At 40.8% G+C, this 21005-nt stretch overlaps 1 protein-coding gene across 3 annotated transcripts in view; it reads right to left on the reverse strand.

The window, feature by feature from the left end:
- Positions 1-21005, reverse strand: part of EXD2 (exonuclease 3'-5' domain containing 2) — a 92855-nt gene that overhangs the window by 20102 nt on the left and 51748 nt on the right. For all 3 annotated transcript variants that reach the window (XM_060004342.2, XM_069540437.1, XM_060004343.1), the window contains exons 2-3: positions 13176-13561; positions 14-270 (exon numbers count right to left, since the gene is read on the reverse strand). In XM_060004342.2, coding sequence (XP_059860325.1) covers positions 14-270; positions 13176-13514 — 596 coding nt within the window. In that variant the 5' untranslated portion in view covers positions 13515-13561. The remainder of the gene's footprint in view (positions 1-13; positions 271-13175; positions 13562-21005) is intronic.

Consider the following 21005-nt stretch of genomic DNA (forward strand, 5'->3'; position numbering starts at 1 on the left):
ATACAAACCATACCTCTGCCTCATGGCTAGGTATCTGAGGTCCAGGCACCCCTTAACGACGAGGCCATAATCTTGCAGGAGCTTGCTGGCATCTTCTGAACATCCTACTCCAACTTTTAAAATCGTGCCATCTGCCAAAACGTCCAGTAACGTTTTCGGTAGTGCCCTTCCTCCACAGATCAGCTTGGGCAAGCGAACCAAGGCACAGAAGCCACTTGGACAGGCCATTTGAAGGAGTGACAGAGGACTGGCTTTGCCTTCCGAATTCACCTGTAACAGAGGAAAACAGGGCCACAGTTCACACCCCAGCATAGGACCAAGTACAACATGAAAGTCTGGCAAAAAAGTCTAAGAGGTACAGTCTTAATTTCCCAGAGGGAACAACTGACCAGAGTTTGCCTCAAACCTAACGATGAGCCTTTGCTAACGAATGCAATGGACTCTAAGAAGCAGCGGCCTAAACAGAGGTTACCGGGGGCCCAAACATGAGCCTGAAATGAGCAGGCCATATAAATAGTGACCAGCTGACACAGAGCAGTGCTGGGACACACATTGGCAGAGTCATGTGAGACACACTGGTTTTAAAAAGCTAAGGGAATAAAAGGCTAAGGAGCAGAGCGCCAAATGATGATGTACTCTTTTCATTTTCTAGACTCTTTAATATACATGTTAGTAACTTGACTCATTTACTTGTCATCACTGCCTCAAGATCCGACTTTTATTTTTATTTTTTTGCGGTACATGGGCCTCTCACTGTTGTGGCCTCTCCCGCCGCGGAGCACAGGCTCCGGATGCGCAAGCTCAGCAGCCATGGCTCACGGGCCCAGCTGCTCCGCGGCATGTGGGATCTTCCCGGACCAGGGCACGAACCCGTGTCCCCTGCATCGGCAGGCGGACTCTCAACCACTGCGCCACCAGGGAAGCCCAAGATCCGACTTTTAAAAAGAGGTAGGAAATACAGTACCATCAGTAAGTGGTACCTGCCAATATAATAAATCGTAGTAGCACAGAGTGCTTTCTCAGCATTTTATGGTCACAAATGCTGTTCATAAAAAAAATGTATATTGAGCATAAGCTAGGATTCTGATATCTAAAGAAATGAAAATAACTTTATATTTTAACTGATCTAGTTTTAATCTTTTTGATGTAATAGATAAATTGGAGAAAGTGCTTAAAGCTAAGGAAATTATTCCCAGAAAAATTTACATTAATTAAAGGTTCCCTAAAGCTATCCACGGAACCCAGGTTAAGCATCCAATAAATTCCAATCCTTCTTATTTTCCAGGAGAGGAAATTTAAGGGCTACAGATGAAACAGTTTGACTAAACATGCAGAGATAATGGCAAAGTCAGAAGTGGAACCCAAATTTCCCAATCTGTACAACAGAGAAGAAACAGTCAAGATCAAGATCATGAAGAGCTGCTGTTAAAAACAAAATTGGGAGGGACTTCCTCCTCGACTTCTACTTCAGTGCTAAGTAAAACCACGGTTTAACTCAGAAAAGCTTTAGGATTCCCCTTCTCAGGCATTGTTTTATCATATCCTCAAATGGAAACATGCCAGTTTGATTTCCAAAGTGTCTATTTCTTGGAAGATCAACAAGACCCAGAAGAAACTTGACTACTGGTTCCTATTCTATAACAATTCATCTGGATGTGGCCAAATCACTTTTTTTTTTTTTATTAAAGCGTAATTCCCTCCCTCTATAATACTGGCTCTCTCCAAGAAAAAGCAGAAAATCTCTACTTCTAATATTTAGCACTGCTAATTTGACATAATACTCACTGCTAATTCCTAAGGCCAGATCTTTGAAAATCTTTTCAGTCAAGTTCCGTTGTCTAAAATACATTAAATAAATAGCTAGCTAGCTAGATAAGTTGTCCTTTTAATACTGTTTCTGGATTGTGCTTAAGATCCACTGTATTATAATTAAGGTTTTTCCACTAGGAATCCAAATGTTTATGATTCCAATAGGTACCCAATTTATACTGAATGTATGATTGGAAGAATATTGCTTCTAGCAGACTCAATTTGGCTTAAAGAATAAGGTATCTAGTCTTTTTTTGGGGGGGGGCTGTGTCAGGTCTTAGTAGCAGAACATGGGATCTTCGTTGCGGCATGTGGGATCTTTAGTTGCGGCATGTGGACTTCTTAGTTGCGGCATGCAGACTCTTAGTTGTGGCATGCAAACTCTTAGCTGTGGCATGCATGCAGGATCTAGTTCTCCCACCAGGGATTGAACCCGGGCTCCCTGCATTGGGAGCATAGAGTCTTACCCACTGGACTACCAGGGAAGTCCCAAGAATAAGATATCTAGTCTTAATTTCTTGTATTTCCCCCTTTTGCCAACATCTTTTTGCCTTGACATCACTTACCACCCATGGAAAATAATGAAACCTTTGGCTTACCAACATTGTATTTAATAGGAAAAAAAAAACACATTTTAATTTCGTTAGCATTATGTAATCCAGGGGTCACTGGGTTTTTTGTTTGGTTTTTGATTAGTCGACTCATAAGAAATGTTTGGGACATACACAATACATGTACATATGCATTTATAAATCATATAAATGTAGTACTATACTAACGTGTTAAGACATTATGAAAAACACACGAAAGTAAAAATTTGAAATGAATGATTTCAGTGATTCACTCACAGAGGACTGGTTTAGGGATCCTCCTTCCTGAGGGCCAGTGATCATCCATTTTAGCTTCAGGGATCTTACAAATCCAGAGCAAATAAAACATTATGGAAAAGTCCGCGATTCTTTAAATGACCCCACAATGGCAGCAGGGAGCAAAAAATAACCTGAGACCATATTCTGGGCTGGAACAAGGTTAACTATCTGTGGAGGTTATGTGTCAGTTAAACTAGACCATGGCTCGAGACAGGAATGAGCTTGTCCTGTTCAAGTGACAGAATGAAGGCTCAATGAGGCCGGAAAGTAGTAAGAGGAAGAGAAAAGGAGACAAAATCAGAGATGCTGAGAGAGGCAAGAGCATGTGAGTCCTTAAGAACACATAAGTAATTAAGACATCTTGGTTTTATAAGAAGCAATGGAGGCTTTTCAAGCAGGGGACTGAGACGATCAGATTAGCATTTTTAAAAGATCACTTTGCTTACTCTATGGAGAAGGGATCATAGGTATATGAGTCCAAGTAGGGAGGCCAGTCAGGAGGCTACTACAAAGGTCCAAATAAGAGACTCTTGAGGGTTGGACTAGGAAGGAAGTAGAGGAGATGTAGAGAAGTACATGGATGCAAAATCTATTTTGGAAATAACAAGGGTAATACTTCCTAAATGGAAATGAAGGGTTAATAGTAAGGAAAAAGGAGGGGACTTCAAGCCTGAAGCCTGGGCCTGCAGAAGGATGCTCTTGGGAAAATGACCTTCACTTCATTCAGTCTTTTTTACACCAATTACTTTGCACCTGTTAAGCAAGGCAGTCTATAGCCAGAGACTCCAGAAAAAATCAGGCAGGAGTCAGGGGCCAGAAATCTATTTAACATCTCCCTCTCCCCCAGAAGAAAGGCAATAATAGCTTCTAAAACATGGCAGAATCCTCATTTTATACTGGTGATTTATCCATACTTACACATCACCATGGGTAACTCGGGGGAATCTGGAAACGCATACCTCTATCTGGTAGAATGCTGTGTTATTTCCTGCTTTCTATAACCACTTCTTTGAATTTCCACATATTTTGCCATTAAAGAAACTTAACATATTATAACTGCCTTTTTGTGTCTGACTTTCAATCATATCACTTCTGTTAGACAAACCTTAGCAGGGAGGATGTCTCTTGATTTTAATCTTAAAGGTGGAGAAGACTAGGGATAATACAGGTTTGGGAAGAAAAATCGAGAGGTCTGTTAGGAACATGTTAAGTCTGAGATGACTATTAGACATTCAAGGGAGATGTCAAGTAGACGGGTGGATGTAAAGGGCTGGAGTTCTAATTTTGAGAGTCTTCAGCCTATCAATGATATTTAAAGCTACAAAATTAGATGAGGTCACTTAGAAAAAGAATATAGATCAGAGGACATAAATTAGTAGTCCTTGGACCTGTCTGCTGACCCACAGATGTTTAATATTATATATTTCTTTGATCTCCACATTTTAAAAACTTATGCCAGAACTTTTAAATTGCAGTGGAGTCCACATTTTAAAAAAATCTATATATCGAGCTTCTTTTTAAAGAACTGGACAATCTGGCAACACTTGGCTTGAACTGTATAGCAGCTTCCTCATTTATATAAGGCATGAATTCTCTAATTCACCATAATGTCTTCTCAACACTGAAGCCAACTGTCATTTCCCATTTATCATTGTATTTGTAAACCACTGTTTTTCCAGCAAAGAAATATTTCTCAGGATCCATGTCTCTATAAAACTAGGAAAATGGAAGATAGATCACAGAGGTCTTGTGTTTAAAGAAAAAAGGGAGGGAGCATACTTCTGTATGAAATTGAAGAATACTCCTATGCATTCAAAAATGCAAACAATCACTCTACATTGCCCATTTACATTTCCTGTCTGGACCTTGTAGGCATCTGAGTTTGCAGTCCCTGGGGTGGATACAGAAGAGACCAAGGCTAAGTCAACTCAATATTTGGATGTGAGGTAGAAGGGGGATCAGAAAAGGAAAAAGAAGGAAGAACAGTAAGACAGAAGATAGGAGAGTATGATGGCATGAAAGCCAAAGAGAATGTCTCGTGCAGGAATTATGCAGATGCTTTTGAGAGCTAGAATAACATGAGTCCAAATAAGTGTCCACTGGACTGGAAAACAAGAAAGCCATCAACTTCATCCGTTTCAGTGGAGTAGTATGGTAGGATGTCAGATTAGAGTAGGTCGAAGAATAAATGGAGAATAGCAAATTATACCCAAACAAGTAGATGAAAAGAAATAATAAAGAGCAGAAATCAGTGTAATGGAACAAACATACAATAAAGATCAACAAAGCCAGAAGTTGGTTCTCTGAAAAGACTAATAACACTGATAAACCCATGGAAGGAGTAATCAAGAAAAAAAAAAAAGAGAAGCAAATAAGCATTGTCAAAAATGTCCTTACATAAAAAAAAAAAAAAAAATGTCCTTACATATCCATCAGATAGGAAAAAAAAAAGTCACTGGATATTATAAACAAGTATATGCCTGTAATTTAAAATTTTGAAAGAAGACACATTTAGATGAAAAATAAAATTTATCAAAACAGACATGAAGAAATAGAAAATATGAATAGCCCCAAAACTATTTAAAAAATTGTACTCATAATTCAAAAATTTCCCTCAAAAGAAAACTCCAGATGGCTTCACCAGTAGATTCTAATCAAACATTTAAGGAAAAAAGAATGACAATCTTACACAAACTCTTCCAGAGAACACAAAACCAAGGAACAGCCCTAACTTGTATGAGCCCAGCATAACATTTTTATCAAAATCTGACAAGGTCATTTCTAGAAAGGAAAATTATAAGCCAATATCACTCATGAATATAGATTATTTTTAAAACACTAGTGAAGTGAATTCAGCAATGTATAAGGAGAATAAGACATCATGACCCAGTTGGATTTATGCCAGGAATTCAAAAATCAATGTATTTTCACCACAAGAACAGAATAAAGGAGAAAAACTACATACTCATTTCAAGAAATTCAGAAAAGGCACTTAATAAAACTCAACAACTATTCATAATTAAAAAGAAAAACTTTTTAAAAATTGAAGTATAATTGATTTACAATATTGTGTTAGTTTCAGGTGTACAGCAAAGTGATTCAGTTTTTTATATATATATATATTTCAAATTATTTTCCATTATATGTTATTATAAGATATTAAATCTAGTTCCCTGTGCTATACAATAAATCCTTGTTGCTTATCTATAATAGTTTAATAGTTTATATCTGTTAATCTCATACTCCTAGTTTATCCCTCCTCCACCCCCTTTCCCCTTTGTTAATCATAAATTTGTTTTCTATGTCTGTGAGTCTATTTCTGTTTTGTATATAGATTCATTTATCATTTTTAGATTCCACATATAAGTGATATCCTATTAATATTTGTACTTCTCTGTCTGACTTACTTTACTTAGTATGATATTCTCTAGGTCCATTCTTGCGGCTGTAAATGACAATATCTCATTCTTTAAAAAAAAAAAACAAAAAACTTGGGAATTCCCTGGTGGTCCAGTGGTTAGGACTCCACACTTTCACTGCCAAGGGCCCGGGTTCAGTGCCTGATCAGGGAACTAAGATTTCACAAGTTGTGTGGCGCAGCCAAAACAAAACAAAACAAAACAGAAAAGCTCTTAAGAAACCAAGAATAGAATTGAATGTATTTAATCTGTAAACAAACCTACTGCAGATATCGTACTCAATATGAAAATGTTGAAAGCTGTCAATCTGAGATAGAGAATAAGTCAAGGATGCCTACTGTCACCACTCATACTGAGCACTATATTGAGATCCTCGCCAGTTCAGCAAGGCAGGAAAAGAAATACAAACTGTAAGGACTGGAAAAAAAATTGTCACTTCACAGATAATATAATAGTTTATATAGAAACCCAAAAGAATCTAAAAGTAATTAGAATTAATAAGTGAGTTTAGTAAGTTCCTTAATATAAGAGAAATACATATAAAGTTACATTTCTATATACCAGAAAAAACACAACTTTAAAAAAAATTAATTAATTAATTTATTTGTTTTTGGCTGCGTTGGGTCTTCGTTGCTGTGTGTGGGCTTTCCCTAGTTGTGGTGAGTGGGGGCTACTCTTCGTTGCGGTGCGCAGGCATCTCATTGCGGTGGCTTCTCTTGTTGTGGGGTACGGGCTCCAGGTGTGCAGCCTTCAGTAGTTGTGGCGCACGGGCTTAGTTGCTCCGTGGCATGTGGGATCTTCCTGGACCAGGGCTCGAACCCATGTCCCCTGCATTGGCAGGCGGATTCTTAACCACTGCACCACCAGGGAAGTCTCACAACATGTTTTAAGATTTCATTTATAACAGAATTATTTTAATCACAGAAAACTACAAATATATTATTAAGAGAAGTTAAAGATCTAAATAAATATTCTTAGATTATAAAACTCAATGTTGGAAAGAAGTCAATTCCCTACAAACTGATCTATTGATCCAATGCAATCTTAATCAAAATATCAAGAAATTGTTTTTGGTAGAACCTGAAAAGCTGATTCTAAAATGTATAACGAAATGCAAAGGACCAAGACTATCCAAGACCCTCCGGGAAAAAAACAAGATAGAAAGTCTTGCTGCGGCAGATATCAAGAGTCATTATAAAGCAACAGTAACTAAGAGTTTGTGATCACTGGCGGAAGAACAGAAAAATAGACTACTAGAGTGTCCAGAAATAGATCTATTCATATAGAGATACGTGTTTGGGGACTTCCCTAGCGGTGCAGTGGTTAAGAATCCGCCTACCAATGCAGGGGACACAGGTTCGAGCCCTGGTCTGGGAAGGTCCCACATGCCACGGAGCAACTAAGCCCGTGCACCCCAACTACTAAGCCTGCGCTCTAGAGCCCACGAGCCACAACTACTAAGCCCACGTGCCACAACTACTGAAGCCTGCATGCCTACAGCCCGTGCTCCGCAACAAGAGAAGCCACTGCAACGAGAAGCCCGCGCACCTCAACGAAGAGTAGCCCCGGCTGGCCACAACTAGAGAAAGCCCGCACCCAGCTACAAAAACCCAACGCAGCCAATAAATAAATAAATAATTTATTTATTTAAAAAAAGAAAATGAAAAAAAGAGATACCTGTTTTACAGTAAAGTGGCATTGCACAGCAGTGAGATTTATCTTTTCAATCAGTGATGCTAGGACAATTGGATATCCATAAAAAGAAAAAATGAAATTCAACCCTACCTCACATCATACACACACACACACACAAAAATCAATTCTGGATAGATTATAAATCTAAATATGCAATGTTAAAACCACAAAACTCTGGCTTCCCTGGTGGCGCAGTGGTTAAGATTCCACCTGCCAATGCAGGGACACAGGTTTGAACCCTGGTCCGGGAAGATCCCACATGCCATGGAGCAACTAAGCCCGTGCGCCATAACTACAGAAGCCCGCACACCTAGAGCCCGTGCTCCGCAACAGGAGAAGCCACTGCAGTGAGAAGCCCACGCACCATAACGAAGAGCAGCCCCCGCTAGCCGCAACTAGAGAAAGCCTGTGCGCAGCAACAAAGACCCAACACAGCCAAAAATAAATGTTAAAAAAAAAAAAAAAAAAGACTGGTAAGAATCTGAAAAAGAATTTACTGATGTCTCTCTGTAAGTGAATCAAGTGGATGTACAGCAGCAAGAAACAGCATTGAAAATCAGCTATACACCGTTATAAAAATAAATTCCCCCCCCCCAAAAAAAAGACAGAGAGAGAGAGAGAAATTCTTACAGAATTCGTTCAGGGGCTGTGATGCAACCTGGACAGACCACATCTAGATCCACAGCTGGATGGGACCTAAGGCTGCACACTCGTGGGGCTGAGAGGCTTGGTGAGGATGGGCCAGCAAATGCAGCCCCTTTAGAGTAATACTGCCTGGTCCCCATTCCATGGGTCCCAAATCTCCAGGTGCTGGGGACCCTTCCTACAGCTAAAACATGCATGGGACACCCAGAGGATGGTACACCGGCTGATGGGGAAGAGTTTGGAAAAGGCACCTCATCTCCTCATCTCCTGGTGGTCGGGTTACCCCCTCCAGCCTCTTTCCTAACAATCTCCCCACTTGGGGAAGTCAGCACCTTCAACATCCTGTTTCACACAGTTTGGAATTTGTCCAGAGGATGAAGTGGAAGGGGGTGAACCAATGAGAGACAAGCCCTAGTTGTTTGGACAGGCACATGCCACTCTAATTTCCAATCAGGAAGAGGAACTGACCAAAGGCTCAGTGTTGTTACACAGCACTATATATAGATCTTCTGATCATCAAGCTTTAACAATAAAAGGATGTAAAGGCAATCCACAGAATGGGGGAAGACATTTACTGTACATTTAACTCACAAAGGGTTCATAACCAAAATATATAAAGAACTATAAATCAGTAAGAAAAAGACAACTCAATAGAAAAAGAGGCAAGAGACTTGAACAAGTACTCCATAAAAGAAGATATCAAAATAATCAATAAAATATAGAAAGATGCTCAATCTCAGTACTGGTCAGGGACATGCAAATTAAAACCACAATGAAATATTGCTACACATCCTACTACATCCATTAGGATGGCTAAAATTTTTAAATCTGACAGTACCAAATGTGGACAAGGATATAAGACAAAGGGAATTTTCATACAGTCTTGGTGAGAGATTAAATTAGTAGAACCACTTCTGAAAACAGCTAGAAACAATAGGTACACTCATTACTACTGATGAGGGTAAACTAGTTAAAACCACCTTGGAAAACAATTTGGCATTATTTATGAAAGTTAAAGATATATATACAAACTCTATGACCTAGAACTCCACTCATAGATACATATGCCCAATAATAATAAGTGCATTTGTTCACTGCAGCATTCTTTGTAAGAGCCCCAAACTGTAAACAACCCAAAAGTCCATCAATATTAGAACGGATGAATAAATCATGATATATTTACACAATGGACATATGGCAGTGAATCACAGTCACACACAACATGGGTAAATCTCACAAACGTAATGTTGAACAAAAGAAGCCAGACACAAAATACACACACGATGGTTTCATTTACATCAAATTTAAAAAGCAGACAAAACTCGGGCTTCCCTGGTGGCGCAGTGGTTGAGAGTCCGCCTGCTGATGCAGGGGACACGGGTTCGTGCCCGGGTCTGGGAAGATCCCACATGCTGCAGAGCGGCTGGGCCCGTGAGCCATGGCCGCTGAGCCTGCGCGTCCGGAGCCTGTGCTCTGCAATGGGAGAGGCCACAACAGTGAGAGGCCCACATACCCGCCCCCCACAAAAAAAAGCAGACAAAACTCAATTATCGTGCCTAGGCATGCATTTTTTTTTACATCTTCATTGGAGTATAATTGCTTTACAATGGTGTGTTAGGACATGCATGTTTAAGTAGTAAAAGTATAAAGAAAAACACGAAAGTAAATACCATAAAATCAGGATAATACTAACCCTTGGTGGGAGAACAGTGATTACTAGGGGTCACAAGGGGAGCTTCTGGGGTACTAGCAAATTCTGTTTCTTGACCTAGTTTCCAGTTACACAGCTGTTCTCTTTAGTGAAATCATTTAGCTCTTTGTTTTTGTTTCAGGCACTTTTCTTTTTTTTTTTTTGCGGTACGCGGGCCTCTCACTGTTGTGGCCTCTCCCACTGCGGAGCACAGTCTCCGGACGCGCAGGCTCAGTGGCCATGGCTCACGGGCCCAGCCGCTCCGCGGCATGTGGGATCTTCCCGGACCGGGGCATGAACCCGTGTCCCCTGCATTGGCAGGCGGACTCTCAACCACTGCGCCACAAGGGAAGCCCAGGCACTTTTCTTGATGTGTTTTATTTCACAATAAAAAAAGATTAAAAAAAAAAAGACTCAAGGGGTAAGTTAAATAGCAGATTACACAAAACTAAGGAAAGAAAAAGGGAACTATAAAAGAGACCTGAAGAAATTGTACAGAATGAATCCAGAGAGACTAAGATACATTAAATATAAAAGAGATTACCAGACGTAGGAGAGCAGAAAAAGTTCAGAATATAGCTGATTTAATTCCAGCAAGAAAGAAGAAGGAAAAAAAAAAGGAAGAAGAAGAAGGTGAAAGAGGAGGGGTAGGAAGAAGAGGAGAAGGAGGAGGAGAAGAAGAAAAAACAGGGTAAAGGCAATCTTCAAAGAGAATTTAAAAATTGATATGATACCAATCCTTACATCCAGGATATCTCTCAGAATCCCAAACAGGAAATACAGTAAGATAACAACACTAGTCTCATGACAGCGAATCTTCAGAACCAGCAACTCAAAAAGATCTTAAAAGGAGCTACCAAAAATTAGATTACCTATAAAGAATCAACATTTACACTCATAGTTATTTTCAACAGCAACAATGGAAGCCAGAAGAAAGTGGAATGCAATTTTGAAAATGGTAAGTTGCTAAACTAGAATTTCATATCCAGCGAAAATATCTTCAAAGATCAAAAGCAAAATAAAGACACTTTCAAAACAATAATAAAGTAGTTTACTATCAATGACCCCTCAAGAAATGAACTTCTAAAGGACAACCTTAAAGAGAATGATGCCAGAAAATTCTGAGATATAAGGAAAGATGAGCAAAGAAAAAGGTAAACACTTTGGTAAATTGAAACGAATACTGACTGTGTAAAACAAGAACAAAAACAATAACTAAGCAAATACTTACACAAAAGTGAATGAAAGAGAAAACAAATCAGAAATGGAAGAATGAAAAGAAGGAGGATGGATGAAAGTTCTTCTGTGGCAGCAATCAGAGAAATGCAATCACACCTGAAGGGAATGTGGCATCAGAAGAAGTTCAATACATTCCAAAGCCATAAGGAACTGGGTTTTGGATTATTTGCCACTTAAACTTACTCTGCTACAGTGATTAAACATATTATTATTAAATCGATTGCATTACTATTCACTTCAGACTACCCTGTTGTTGCTGCAGTTATACTTCACTTGGTAGGATAATCAAGGTGTTTGGCAAATGTGAATTTTCCTAATCTACTAAAGCTCACTGTTTACTAATGTTTTCTTCTATGGTTGTTGGTGTAAATATGTCTAAAATGATATAGAAATATGTTTATTTCTAAAATGATATAATTCTTACACACAATAAACAAAAGGTGCCCAATCCTTTCCTGATGGCCCAAGGTCATTGGTATAAACTACTACTGCTATTGCTGATATAAAGAAATACCCTCGAGAACTCCCTGGCGGTCCAGTGGCTAAGACGCCACACTTTCAAGCAGAGGGCACAGGTTCAATCCCTGGTCAGAGAACTAAGATCCCGCAAGCCGTGCAGCGCACGGCCAAAAAAGAAAAAAAAGAAATACCCTCAGTAGCTCCTTAAGGCCTTATGTGACTACTAAACCTTGCCCACACTGTCAGGTGTTCTCTTCTTGGTCATCATTGTACTGGCATCTTTAGTTCCTCCTACCAACCTGTGATCTGATTTTGTGGCAGCAATTCTGCTTAGGGCCTCTTTCGATTACACTTCCTGACTCTTGACTGTATTCCAGATACCCAGAAGACATAGATCACAGAATTTTGGCAAGGTATTATGCTGAATTAATAAGAGATAATAACTGTGACTTATTTATATTTTGTAGTATCTTCTGTTGCAAGGAGATTAAAGTTCACTCTGTGAGTCAGAATGACAGAAGAGTAGATGTACCATATTATCCTCATCACAACTATGTAACAACTCCCCCAAAGTAATAGCTATTAGAAAAATTAACCGATGGCTAAGGAAAACCAGATCAAATGCTGGTTACTAGCTTCATAGCCTTGGGCAAGTAACTAAACCTTTTAACACTTCCTATCTGTAAAGAAATAATAACAGTATCTTCCTACGAATGATTATTGTCAAAATTAAACGAGATAATGAAAAAAAAACAACATAATACCTGGCTTAGAGTAAATAGTGTCTAGCATTTAAACTATTATCTTTTTAAATCCCAATTTGTGTAATAAACACATATTTAACTAGACCTCCTTAACTATCTTCTCCGTGGCATCCTATGAAAATACTATTAAAAATATTAACAGTAGCTAATATATAATGAGCAATTACTCTCTGTTAAAATTGTGCTGAAGTCTATACAGGGATTATCTATTTGAATCCTTAAAAAAGCTCTGGGTGGTAGATACCATTACACACACACACACACACACACACACACACACACACACACACACACACACACACACTGCTACAGATAAGTACACTGAGGCTCAAAGAGGTTAAGTACTTGTTCAAGTTCACAGAATAAGTGGTGAAAATGGACTCATGTAGCTCAGACTCCAGAATCCATGATTATAAGCACTCCCCTATCCTGAGAAGAGAAGCCGCTTCTCCTTCTGCTAAAATCTATTTACAAATAAGTTGAGCACAAGCTAATTCTCCTTTAATCTTACCCTCTATTTGACTATTCAAGGTCCCTAGCTGGAAAAGCAGAAAAGATACGTTTCGTTTTTTGCCTTTTAACTTACCCACTCACAGTCGATTCCAAGCACTGGAAAATCTTCTAACTCACTCCTAAGCAAGGGCTCAATTTGATCCCACTCCGTCTCCTGAGACACAGTCGCCACCTTTGCTCCAAGGATCCTCTCTTCCCACGAGGCTCTGGGGGCACTGGAGTGCTGCTGGTCCTCTGCTGGAGTGGGCCGCTCCCTCCTGCCTGGCGCTTTCGGCTGCTGCTGTGACAGCTGCTGCTGGGTCACACGACTTGCTTTACTCCTCCGACGCTGGATGCCTTTCCACAGGACAAACCCCCCGACAGCCATACCCAGAAGGGTGGTCACTGTCAAAGCCACTAAGTGTTTAGACATCTTCAACTTTTCTGTTGTTTAGGAAAGCATATCACTAATCCCACAATCTGCAAAACAAATGGCAACAATATATTCACATACAGAATTTAAAGGTCCACGGATACAAGTCCCCCCCAACCCCACAAAAGACATTGCATTCACAATCCATGTGCTCACAAACTAAAACAATTGCTACAAATTTCCACATGAAACAGTGATATTTTAAAATATTTTCCCCCTTTTGTATGTCCTGTACTCCACCTCTATATCCATCCAAGAAAAACCCCCTGCCCTCTACCAGTTGCCCAGGGCTCTCTTAATCCTATAAAATCACATCAATCAAAACAGAATAAACTAGACTCTTACTTCCACTTGCTGATTTATTGTGAGTAAATTTTAGTTAATGGATCTTCCTCAGGGTGTTTGTGTTTGAACCTTCAATCTCTAAGAGTTGAGTGGAAACTTCTGCTTTGCAATTTAAAAAAAATCTAGGGCTTCCTTGGTGGTGCAGTGGTTAAGAGTCTGCCTGCCAATGCAGGGACATGGGTTTGAGCCCTGGTCCGGGAAGATCCCACATGCTGCGGAGCAACTGGGCCCATGTGCCACAACTACTGAGCCTACGTGCCACAACTACAGAGCCTGCAAACCTAGAGCCCGTGCTCCACAACAAAGAGAAGCCACCACAATGAGAAGCCCTCGCACCGCAACGAACAGTAGCCCCTGCTCGCCACAACTAGAGAAAGCCCGTGCGCAGCAACAAAGACCCAACGCTGACAAAAATAAATAAATAAAAATTTTTAAAAATCTAATCATCTGCAACTGGTAGGGGGACTTTTACTTTTCTAGGAGGCGTGGCTGGTGAGGGATGGAGCAATCAGGCTTGAGTGCACATGGATTTTCCGTTGCTCCAGAGGTCTCGGTAGTTCTCCGTGGAAACACACTCAGTTATTGAGGGTAAGCTAGGACAGTACAAAAGGGAAGACAGGACTAGAAAAGAAGAAGAAAAGAACAGAACTTAGAGAGCCAGGATGTTCAGGAGGAGGTTGTAAATTGAAATGTCCACAGGGTCCAAACAGGATAACACAAATAAGTGAAGCAAGCCAAGTGCAAGAGAAAACTGACACAGACATCCTATTAAATATGTAGGAACTGTCTTCCTTTCTATCACAAAATAGCCTCTTTTCCATTTTCTGTACGTGAAATAAAACTCATATTTTATGGCAAGACAAGAAAAATTTAAACAAAAAATTTTTTTCTATCCTTTGGTCTCCTCTCTCCTCCCACTGTGCACTGTGTATCTATCTACATTATGCATTAACCTAACCTTCCCCATTGAGAGAAATACCTGCTCACCCATAAAGAGCAATATTCTAGCATCAATAAGACAACTCCTTAAAGATGCCATTCCTTCTTGATCTCATAAGGGGTCACATGGCACTTAGATCTGGATCATGTAAACTGCCAATAATACAGCATTTGATGTACAGCCTCTGTCTCAAAAAACTTATATAAATGCGCCTTGACTTCTAAGGGGAGGAACAGGTCTCAGAGCTTTCTGAGATGCTCTTCCTGGGTTATAATCCTCAAATTTGGCTCAAATAAAATCTTCCATTTCTTTCTTAGACCAACTGATTAATTTTTTCATCAATGCTTATTACAATGTGGTTTTTCTCCATCTATCTCTTGTTTTCCTATTTTTGACAGAAAAATAGGCATATACAACTATCTCTGTACTATTTTAAAAAACAACAGTAAATGTGTAACAATAAATGGTAAGTGGCCTTTGGCCTCAATAATGGAGAGAAAACATGGGAGAGCAACGATTCAGCACAAGGTGTTCATCCTGTTTGTGAAGAAGGCCCAGTGTGGTCAGATTATCCTGATTACTCAAGAAAAGTTAGATATCTGAATTTTATGTGAAATATCACCATTTTTAAGTATTAGCAACAAATTTAGAGTTTTTGAAACATTGTGCCAGCCAAATAAAAACATTTTGGGCTCTGGGTTACCAATCTGTAGGCTCTGACCTAAAATCTATACTGACCAAAGACACAGTGACCTATTAGACCCTGCCTACACTTCTCTATGGCTGAGCGTTTCCCATTTAATGGGAATTCCTTTTTTTTTTTTGGACATGCTGTGGGGCATGTGGGATCTTAGTTCCCTGACCAGGGATTGAACCCAGGCCACAGTGGTGAAAGCTCGGGATCCTAACCAAGAGACTACCAGGGAACTCCCAATGTGCACTACTTTTATCAATTTTTAAAAGCGTCAACAACAAATTTTTAAAAATAATTTAATATTTACAACAACCCTGGGCTATAATTATGCCTACAGAGATATTCATCAATGGAGAGGAAAAATGGAATCACAACAATTATTACAGTACTAATGAAAACAATAAAATGGCTATGCTGTTTTTAAAATATTTACTTTTTTGCAGAAACTATGCTTAAGTATTCATACGTACTTTGTCCAGCACTTTTATTGAAGAGGAAACTGAGACTTAATGAGTTTAAAGAACTTGCATAGAGAGATTTCTAGTTAAAATACTCTGAGAAGACATAAAAACCCTTCCCTTTCTCACTCTAAACAATACAAATGTTGGAGAAAACATTAAAAAGATAATAAGGGGCTTCTCTGGTGGCACAGTGGTTAAGACTCCGTGCTCCCAATGCAGAGGGCCCAGTCTCGATCCCTGGTCAGGGAACTAGATTCCACATGCTTGCTGCAACTGAGCACATGCCACAGCTAAGGAGCCAGCAGGCTGCAAGTAAGGAGCCCGCCTGCCACAACTAAAGAGCCCACATGACGCAACTAAGACCAAACCCAACCAAATAAATAAATATTTTAAAAAAAGATAATAAAAGTTTAATACACAGTTAAACTTAAAAAGAAGAAAGGGAAATCATCAAGTGTCAGAAATGGAAGAAGGGAACCCACAGTGGGTAGGAGATAAAGCTGGGCAGAGACCACAACTCATACCAGCCCCAGTGCTGGAGAATATCACCAGCCCAGGGACAGAAGTCTAGGCCACAGGCCCAGGGCACAGTGGAGATGCAGGAGAGTGTTGCCTTGTCCATGAACAAGAACCTGTAAGTGTTCACCTACTATGGTCCAGGCAAGACATCTGCCCAAGGCTGAGAATATGAACACAGTCCCTTGAAGATCGGCCAAAGTGGTGGAGTAGAAAGACCCTGAGCTCACTTCCTCTCACAACCACACCAAAACCACAACTATCTGCAGAACAACCATCTATGAAAAAGACCAAAACCTCCCAGAAAAGATCGTCTACAACTAAAGACACAAAGAAGGAACCACAAGATGAGTAGGAGGGGACATGATATAATCAAGTCCCATACTCCCAGGTGGGCAATACACAAACTGGAGAATAATTATAGTGCAGACGTGGGAATTCCCTGGTGGTCCAGTTGTTAGGACTCCACTCTTTCACTGCTAAGGGTGTGGGTTTGATCCCTGGTCACAGAACTAAGATTCTACAAGCCATGTGGTCAAAAAAAAAAAAAAAGTTATAGTGCAGAAGTTCTCCCACAGAAATGAGAGTTCTGAGCCCCACGTTAGGCTCCCCAGCCTGGGGGTCCTGCAGCAGGAAGACTAGCCCCCAGATCATTTGGCTTTGAAGGCCAGCCGGGCTTAATTTCAGGAAGGACTGTGGGAAATACAACTTCACTCTTAAAGGGCACACACAAGATCTTACATGCACCGGGACTCAGGGCAAAAGCAGTAACTTGATAGGAGTCTGAGTCAAACCTACCTGCTGGCCTTGGAGAGGTGGGGAGCCGGCCGTAGCTGACAACAGCTACATTTGGCAGCTCAGTCACATTTGGAAGCCAGTGCTGGTGGGCGTGATCTTGGGCTCCTCCCTCTAGCCATTACAGCCAAGACCTAGCCCCATCCAATAGTCTGTAGGCAGCAGTGCTGGGATGCCGCAGGCCAAACAACTAACCGAGTGTGGACACAGCCCCACCCATAAGCAGACAGGCTTCCTAAAGTCCTCCTGAGCCCACAGCCTCCTCTAGACACTCCTCTAGACAGGACCTTGCCCACCAGAGGGCCAAGACCCAGCTCCACCCACCAGTGGGCAGACAGTGGCCCTGCCCTCCAGGAAGCCTGCACTAGCCTCTAGACCAGCCTCAGCCACCAGGGGACAGACACCAGACACAAGAAAACCACAATCCCACAGCCTGTGGACCTAGCCTGCCCACAGCAGGCTAGAACCTACCCTGGGACCAGCTGGGCCCTGGCCCTGTGCACTAGCAGGCCAACACAAGCTTCGGGACACTCCAGACCCCATACCAACTGTGTCAGGAATCACCACCTCCCTGCCAACCAATGATCTAAAACAAGCTCTGTGGGCTTCCCTGGTGGCACAGTGGTTGAGAGTCCGCCTGCTGATGCAGGGTACATGGGTTCGTGCCCCAGTCCAGGAAGATCCCACATGCCGCGGAGCGGCTGGGCCCGTGAGACGTGGCTGCTGAGCCTGCGCGTCCAGAGCCTGTGCTCCACAACGGGAGAGGCCACAACAGTGAGAGGCCCGCGTACGGAAAAAAAAAAAAAAAAAAAGCCCTGGGATCCCTGGACCCTGCAGCCAGACTCCAGGAACTGGCTCTGCCTGCCAGTAGTCCAACAGTAACCTCAGGGCCTGGCTTCACTCGCCAGTGGGCAGGCAACAGCCCCAGAGTCCTCCGGACCCTGACTCTACCCACCAGTGGAGCCCGCTCTAGCCCCAGGACTTCCTAGGGTTCTGAAGCCAGTCACCTTGTTACCAGGCCCTCTTAACAGCACCCAGCAGCAACCATACAAGGCAGGACCTGGCAACCAACCGGACTAGGGACCGACCAGGCTTACCAGACCACCCACACAGTCAGCCCACCACAACAGAAGGACCCACCCAGCCCTCTTAAGGGGAACCCCTAGAGCATATAGCTTGGGTGATGAGACAGGAGCTCACTGCTGGGACACACAGGACATCTCCTACAGAAGGACACTTCTTCAAGATGAAGAAATGTAACTAATCTACCACATACATAAAAATAAAAATAGCAACTTAGACAAAATGAGGCAGCAGAGGAACATGTTCCAGATGAAGGAGCAAGACAAAACCCCAGAAGAAGAACTCAGTGAAGTGAAGATAGGTTATCTACCTGAGAAAGAGTTCAGAGTAATGACTGCAAAGATGATCAAAGAACTCAGGAGGAAAATGGATGCACAAAGTGAGAAGTTAGAAGTTTTTAACTGAGAATTAGAAATTATAAAGAACCACCAAACAGAGATGAAGAATACAATAACTGAAATGAAAAATACACTAGAAGGAATAAATAGTAGGCTAGATGATACAGAGGAATGGATCAGTGACTTGGAGGACAAAGTAGTGGAAATCACTGCCATTGAACAGAAAAAAAAAGAATGAAAAGAAATGAGAACTGTTTAAGAGACTTCTGGGATAACATCGAGCCCACTAATACTCACATTATAGGGGTCCCAGAAGAATAAGAGAAAGAGAAAGAGCCTGAGAAAATATTTGAAGACATAATAGCTGAAAACTTTCCTAACCTGGGAAAGGAAACAGACATATAAGTCCAGGAAGCACAGATTCCCATACAGGATTAATCCAAAGAGGAACACACCAAGACACATTGTAATCAAAATGACAAAAACTAAAGATAGAGAATATTAAAAGCAGCAAGGGAAAAGCAACAAATAATATACAAGGCTATCAGCTTATTTTCTGCAGAAACTCTGCAGGCCAGAAGGGAGTGGCACTAATCCTACTCATGAGGGCTCCACCCTCAGGATCTAATCACTTCTCAAAGCCCCCCCAATTGGGGTTAATTTTCAACATATGAATTTTGAGGGGACACAAAACATTCAGCCTATAGCACTCTTAAATATGAAAAGACATCCAAGAATCACCAGTTATTGCAGGTGTGTCTCCAACATCATTAATTAGCATTTTCTAAGGAACACGTATAGAATTCTGCACCCAGGGCTTCCCTGGTGGCGCAGTGGTTGAGAGTCCGCCTGCCGATGCAGGGGACATGGGTTCGTGCCCTGGTCCGGGAAGATCCCACATGCCGCGGAGCGGCTGGGCCTGTGAGCCATGGCCGCTGAACCTGCACGTCTGGAGCCTGTGCTCCACAACGGGAGAGGCCACAGCAGTGAGAGGCCCGCGTACCCCAAAAAAAAAAAAAAAAAAAAAGAATTCTGCACCTAGCATTTTGAGAGTACACATTCTTTAAAAACATACAAAGAAATAGATGGAACATGCCTCAACATAATAAAGGCCATAAATGACAAACCTACAGCTAACATCATACTCAATGGTGGAGGCTGAAAGCATTTCCTCTAAGATCAGGAACAAGACAAGGACGCCCATTCTCACCACTTTTATTCAACATAGTTTTGGAAGTCCTAGCCACAGCAATCAGAGAAGAAAAAAAAATAAAGGAATCGAGATTGGAAAGGAAGAAGTAAAACAGTCACTGTTTGCAGATGACATGATACTATCCTAAAGATGCCACCAGAAAACTACTAGAACCCATCAATGAACTGGGTAAAGTTGTAGGATACAAAATTAATATACAGAAAACTGATGCATTTCTATTCAGAAAGAGAAATTAAGGAAACAATCCCATTTACCATCACATCAAAAAGAATAAAATCCCTAGGAATAAACCTACCTAAGGAGGTAAAAGACTTGTACTTGGAAAACTATAAGATGCTGATGAAAGAAAGTGAAGATGATACAAACATATGGAACAATACATTGGATTGGAAGAATTAATGTGAAAATGACCTTACTACCCAAGGCAATCTACAGATTCAATGCAATCCCTACCAAAATACCAATGGTATTTCTTCACAGAATTACAACAAAAAATTTTACAATTTGTATGTAAATACAAAAGACCCTTACTAGCCAAAGCAATCTTGAGAAAGAAAAATGGAGCTGGAGGAATCAGGTTCCCTGACTTCAGACTATACTACAAACCTAGAGTAATCAAAACAGTATGGTACTGGCACAAAAAACAGAAATATAAATCTATGGAACAGGATAGAAAGTCCAGAGATAAACCCATGCACCTCTGATTACATAATCTATGACAAAGGAGGCAAGAATATACAATGGAGAAAAGACAGTCTCTTCAATAGGTGGTGCTGGGAAAACTGGATAGCTACATGTAAAAGAATGAAATTAGAACACTCTCTAATATCACATACAAAAATAAACTCAAAAATGGATTAAAGACCTAAATGTAAGACTGGATACTATAAAACTCCCATTAGAAAACATAAGCAGAACACTTTTTGACATAAATTGCAATATTTTTTTGGATCCATCTCCTAAAGCAAATAAAAGAAAAAATAAACTAATAGGATTTAGTTAAATATAAAAGCTTTTGCACAGAAATAAAATTTTTTTAATTTAAATATATATATTTTTTAATTTTTAAAAAAAAGAAAAAAAGGGACTTCCCTGGTGGTGCAGTG

Source organism: Delphinus delphis, chromosome 2 (genome assembly GCF_949987515.2).
Source record: "Delphinus delphis chromosome 2, mDelDel1.2, whole genome shotgun sequence".
In the NCBI taxonomy this organism is placed as follows: domain Eukaryota; kingdom Metazoa; phylum Chordata; class Mammalia; order Artiodactyla; family Delphinidae; genus Delphinus; species Delphinus delphis.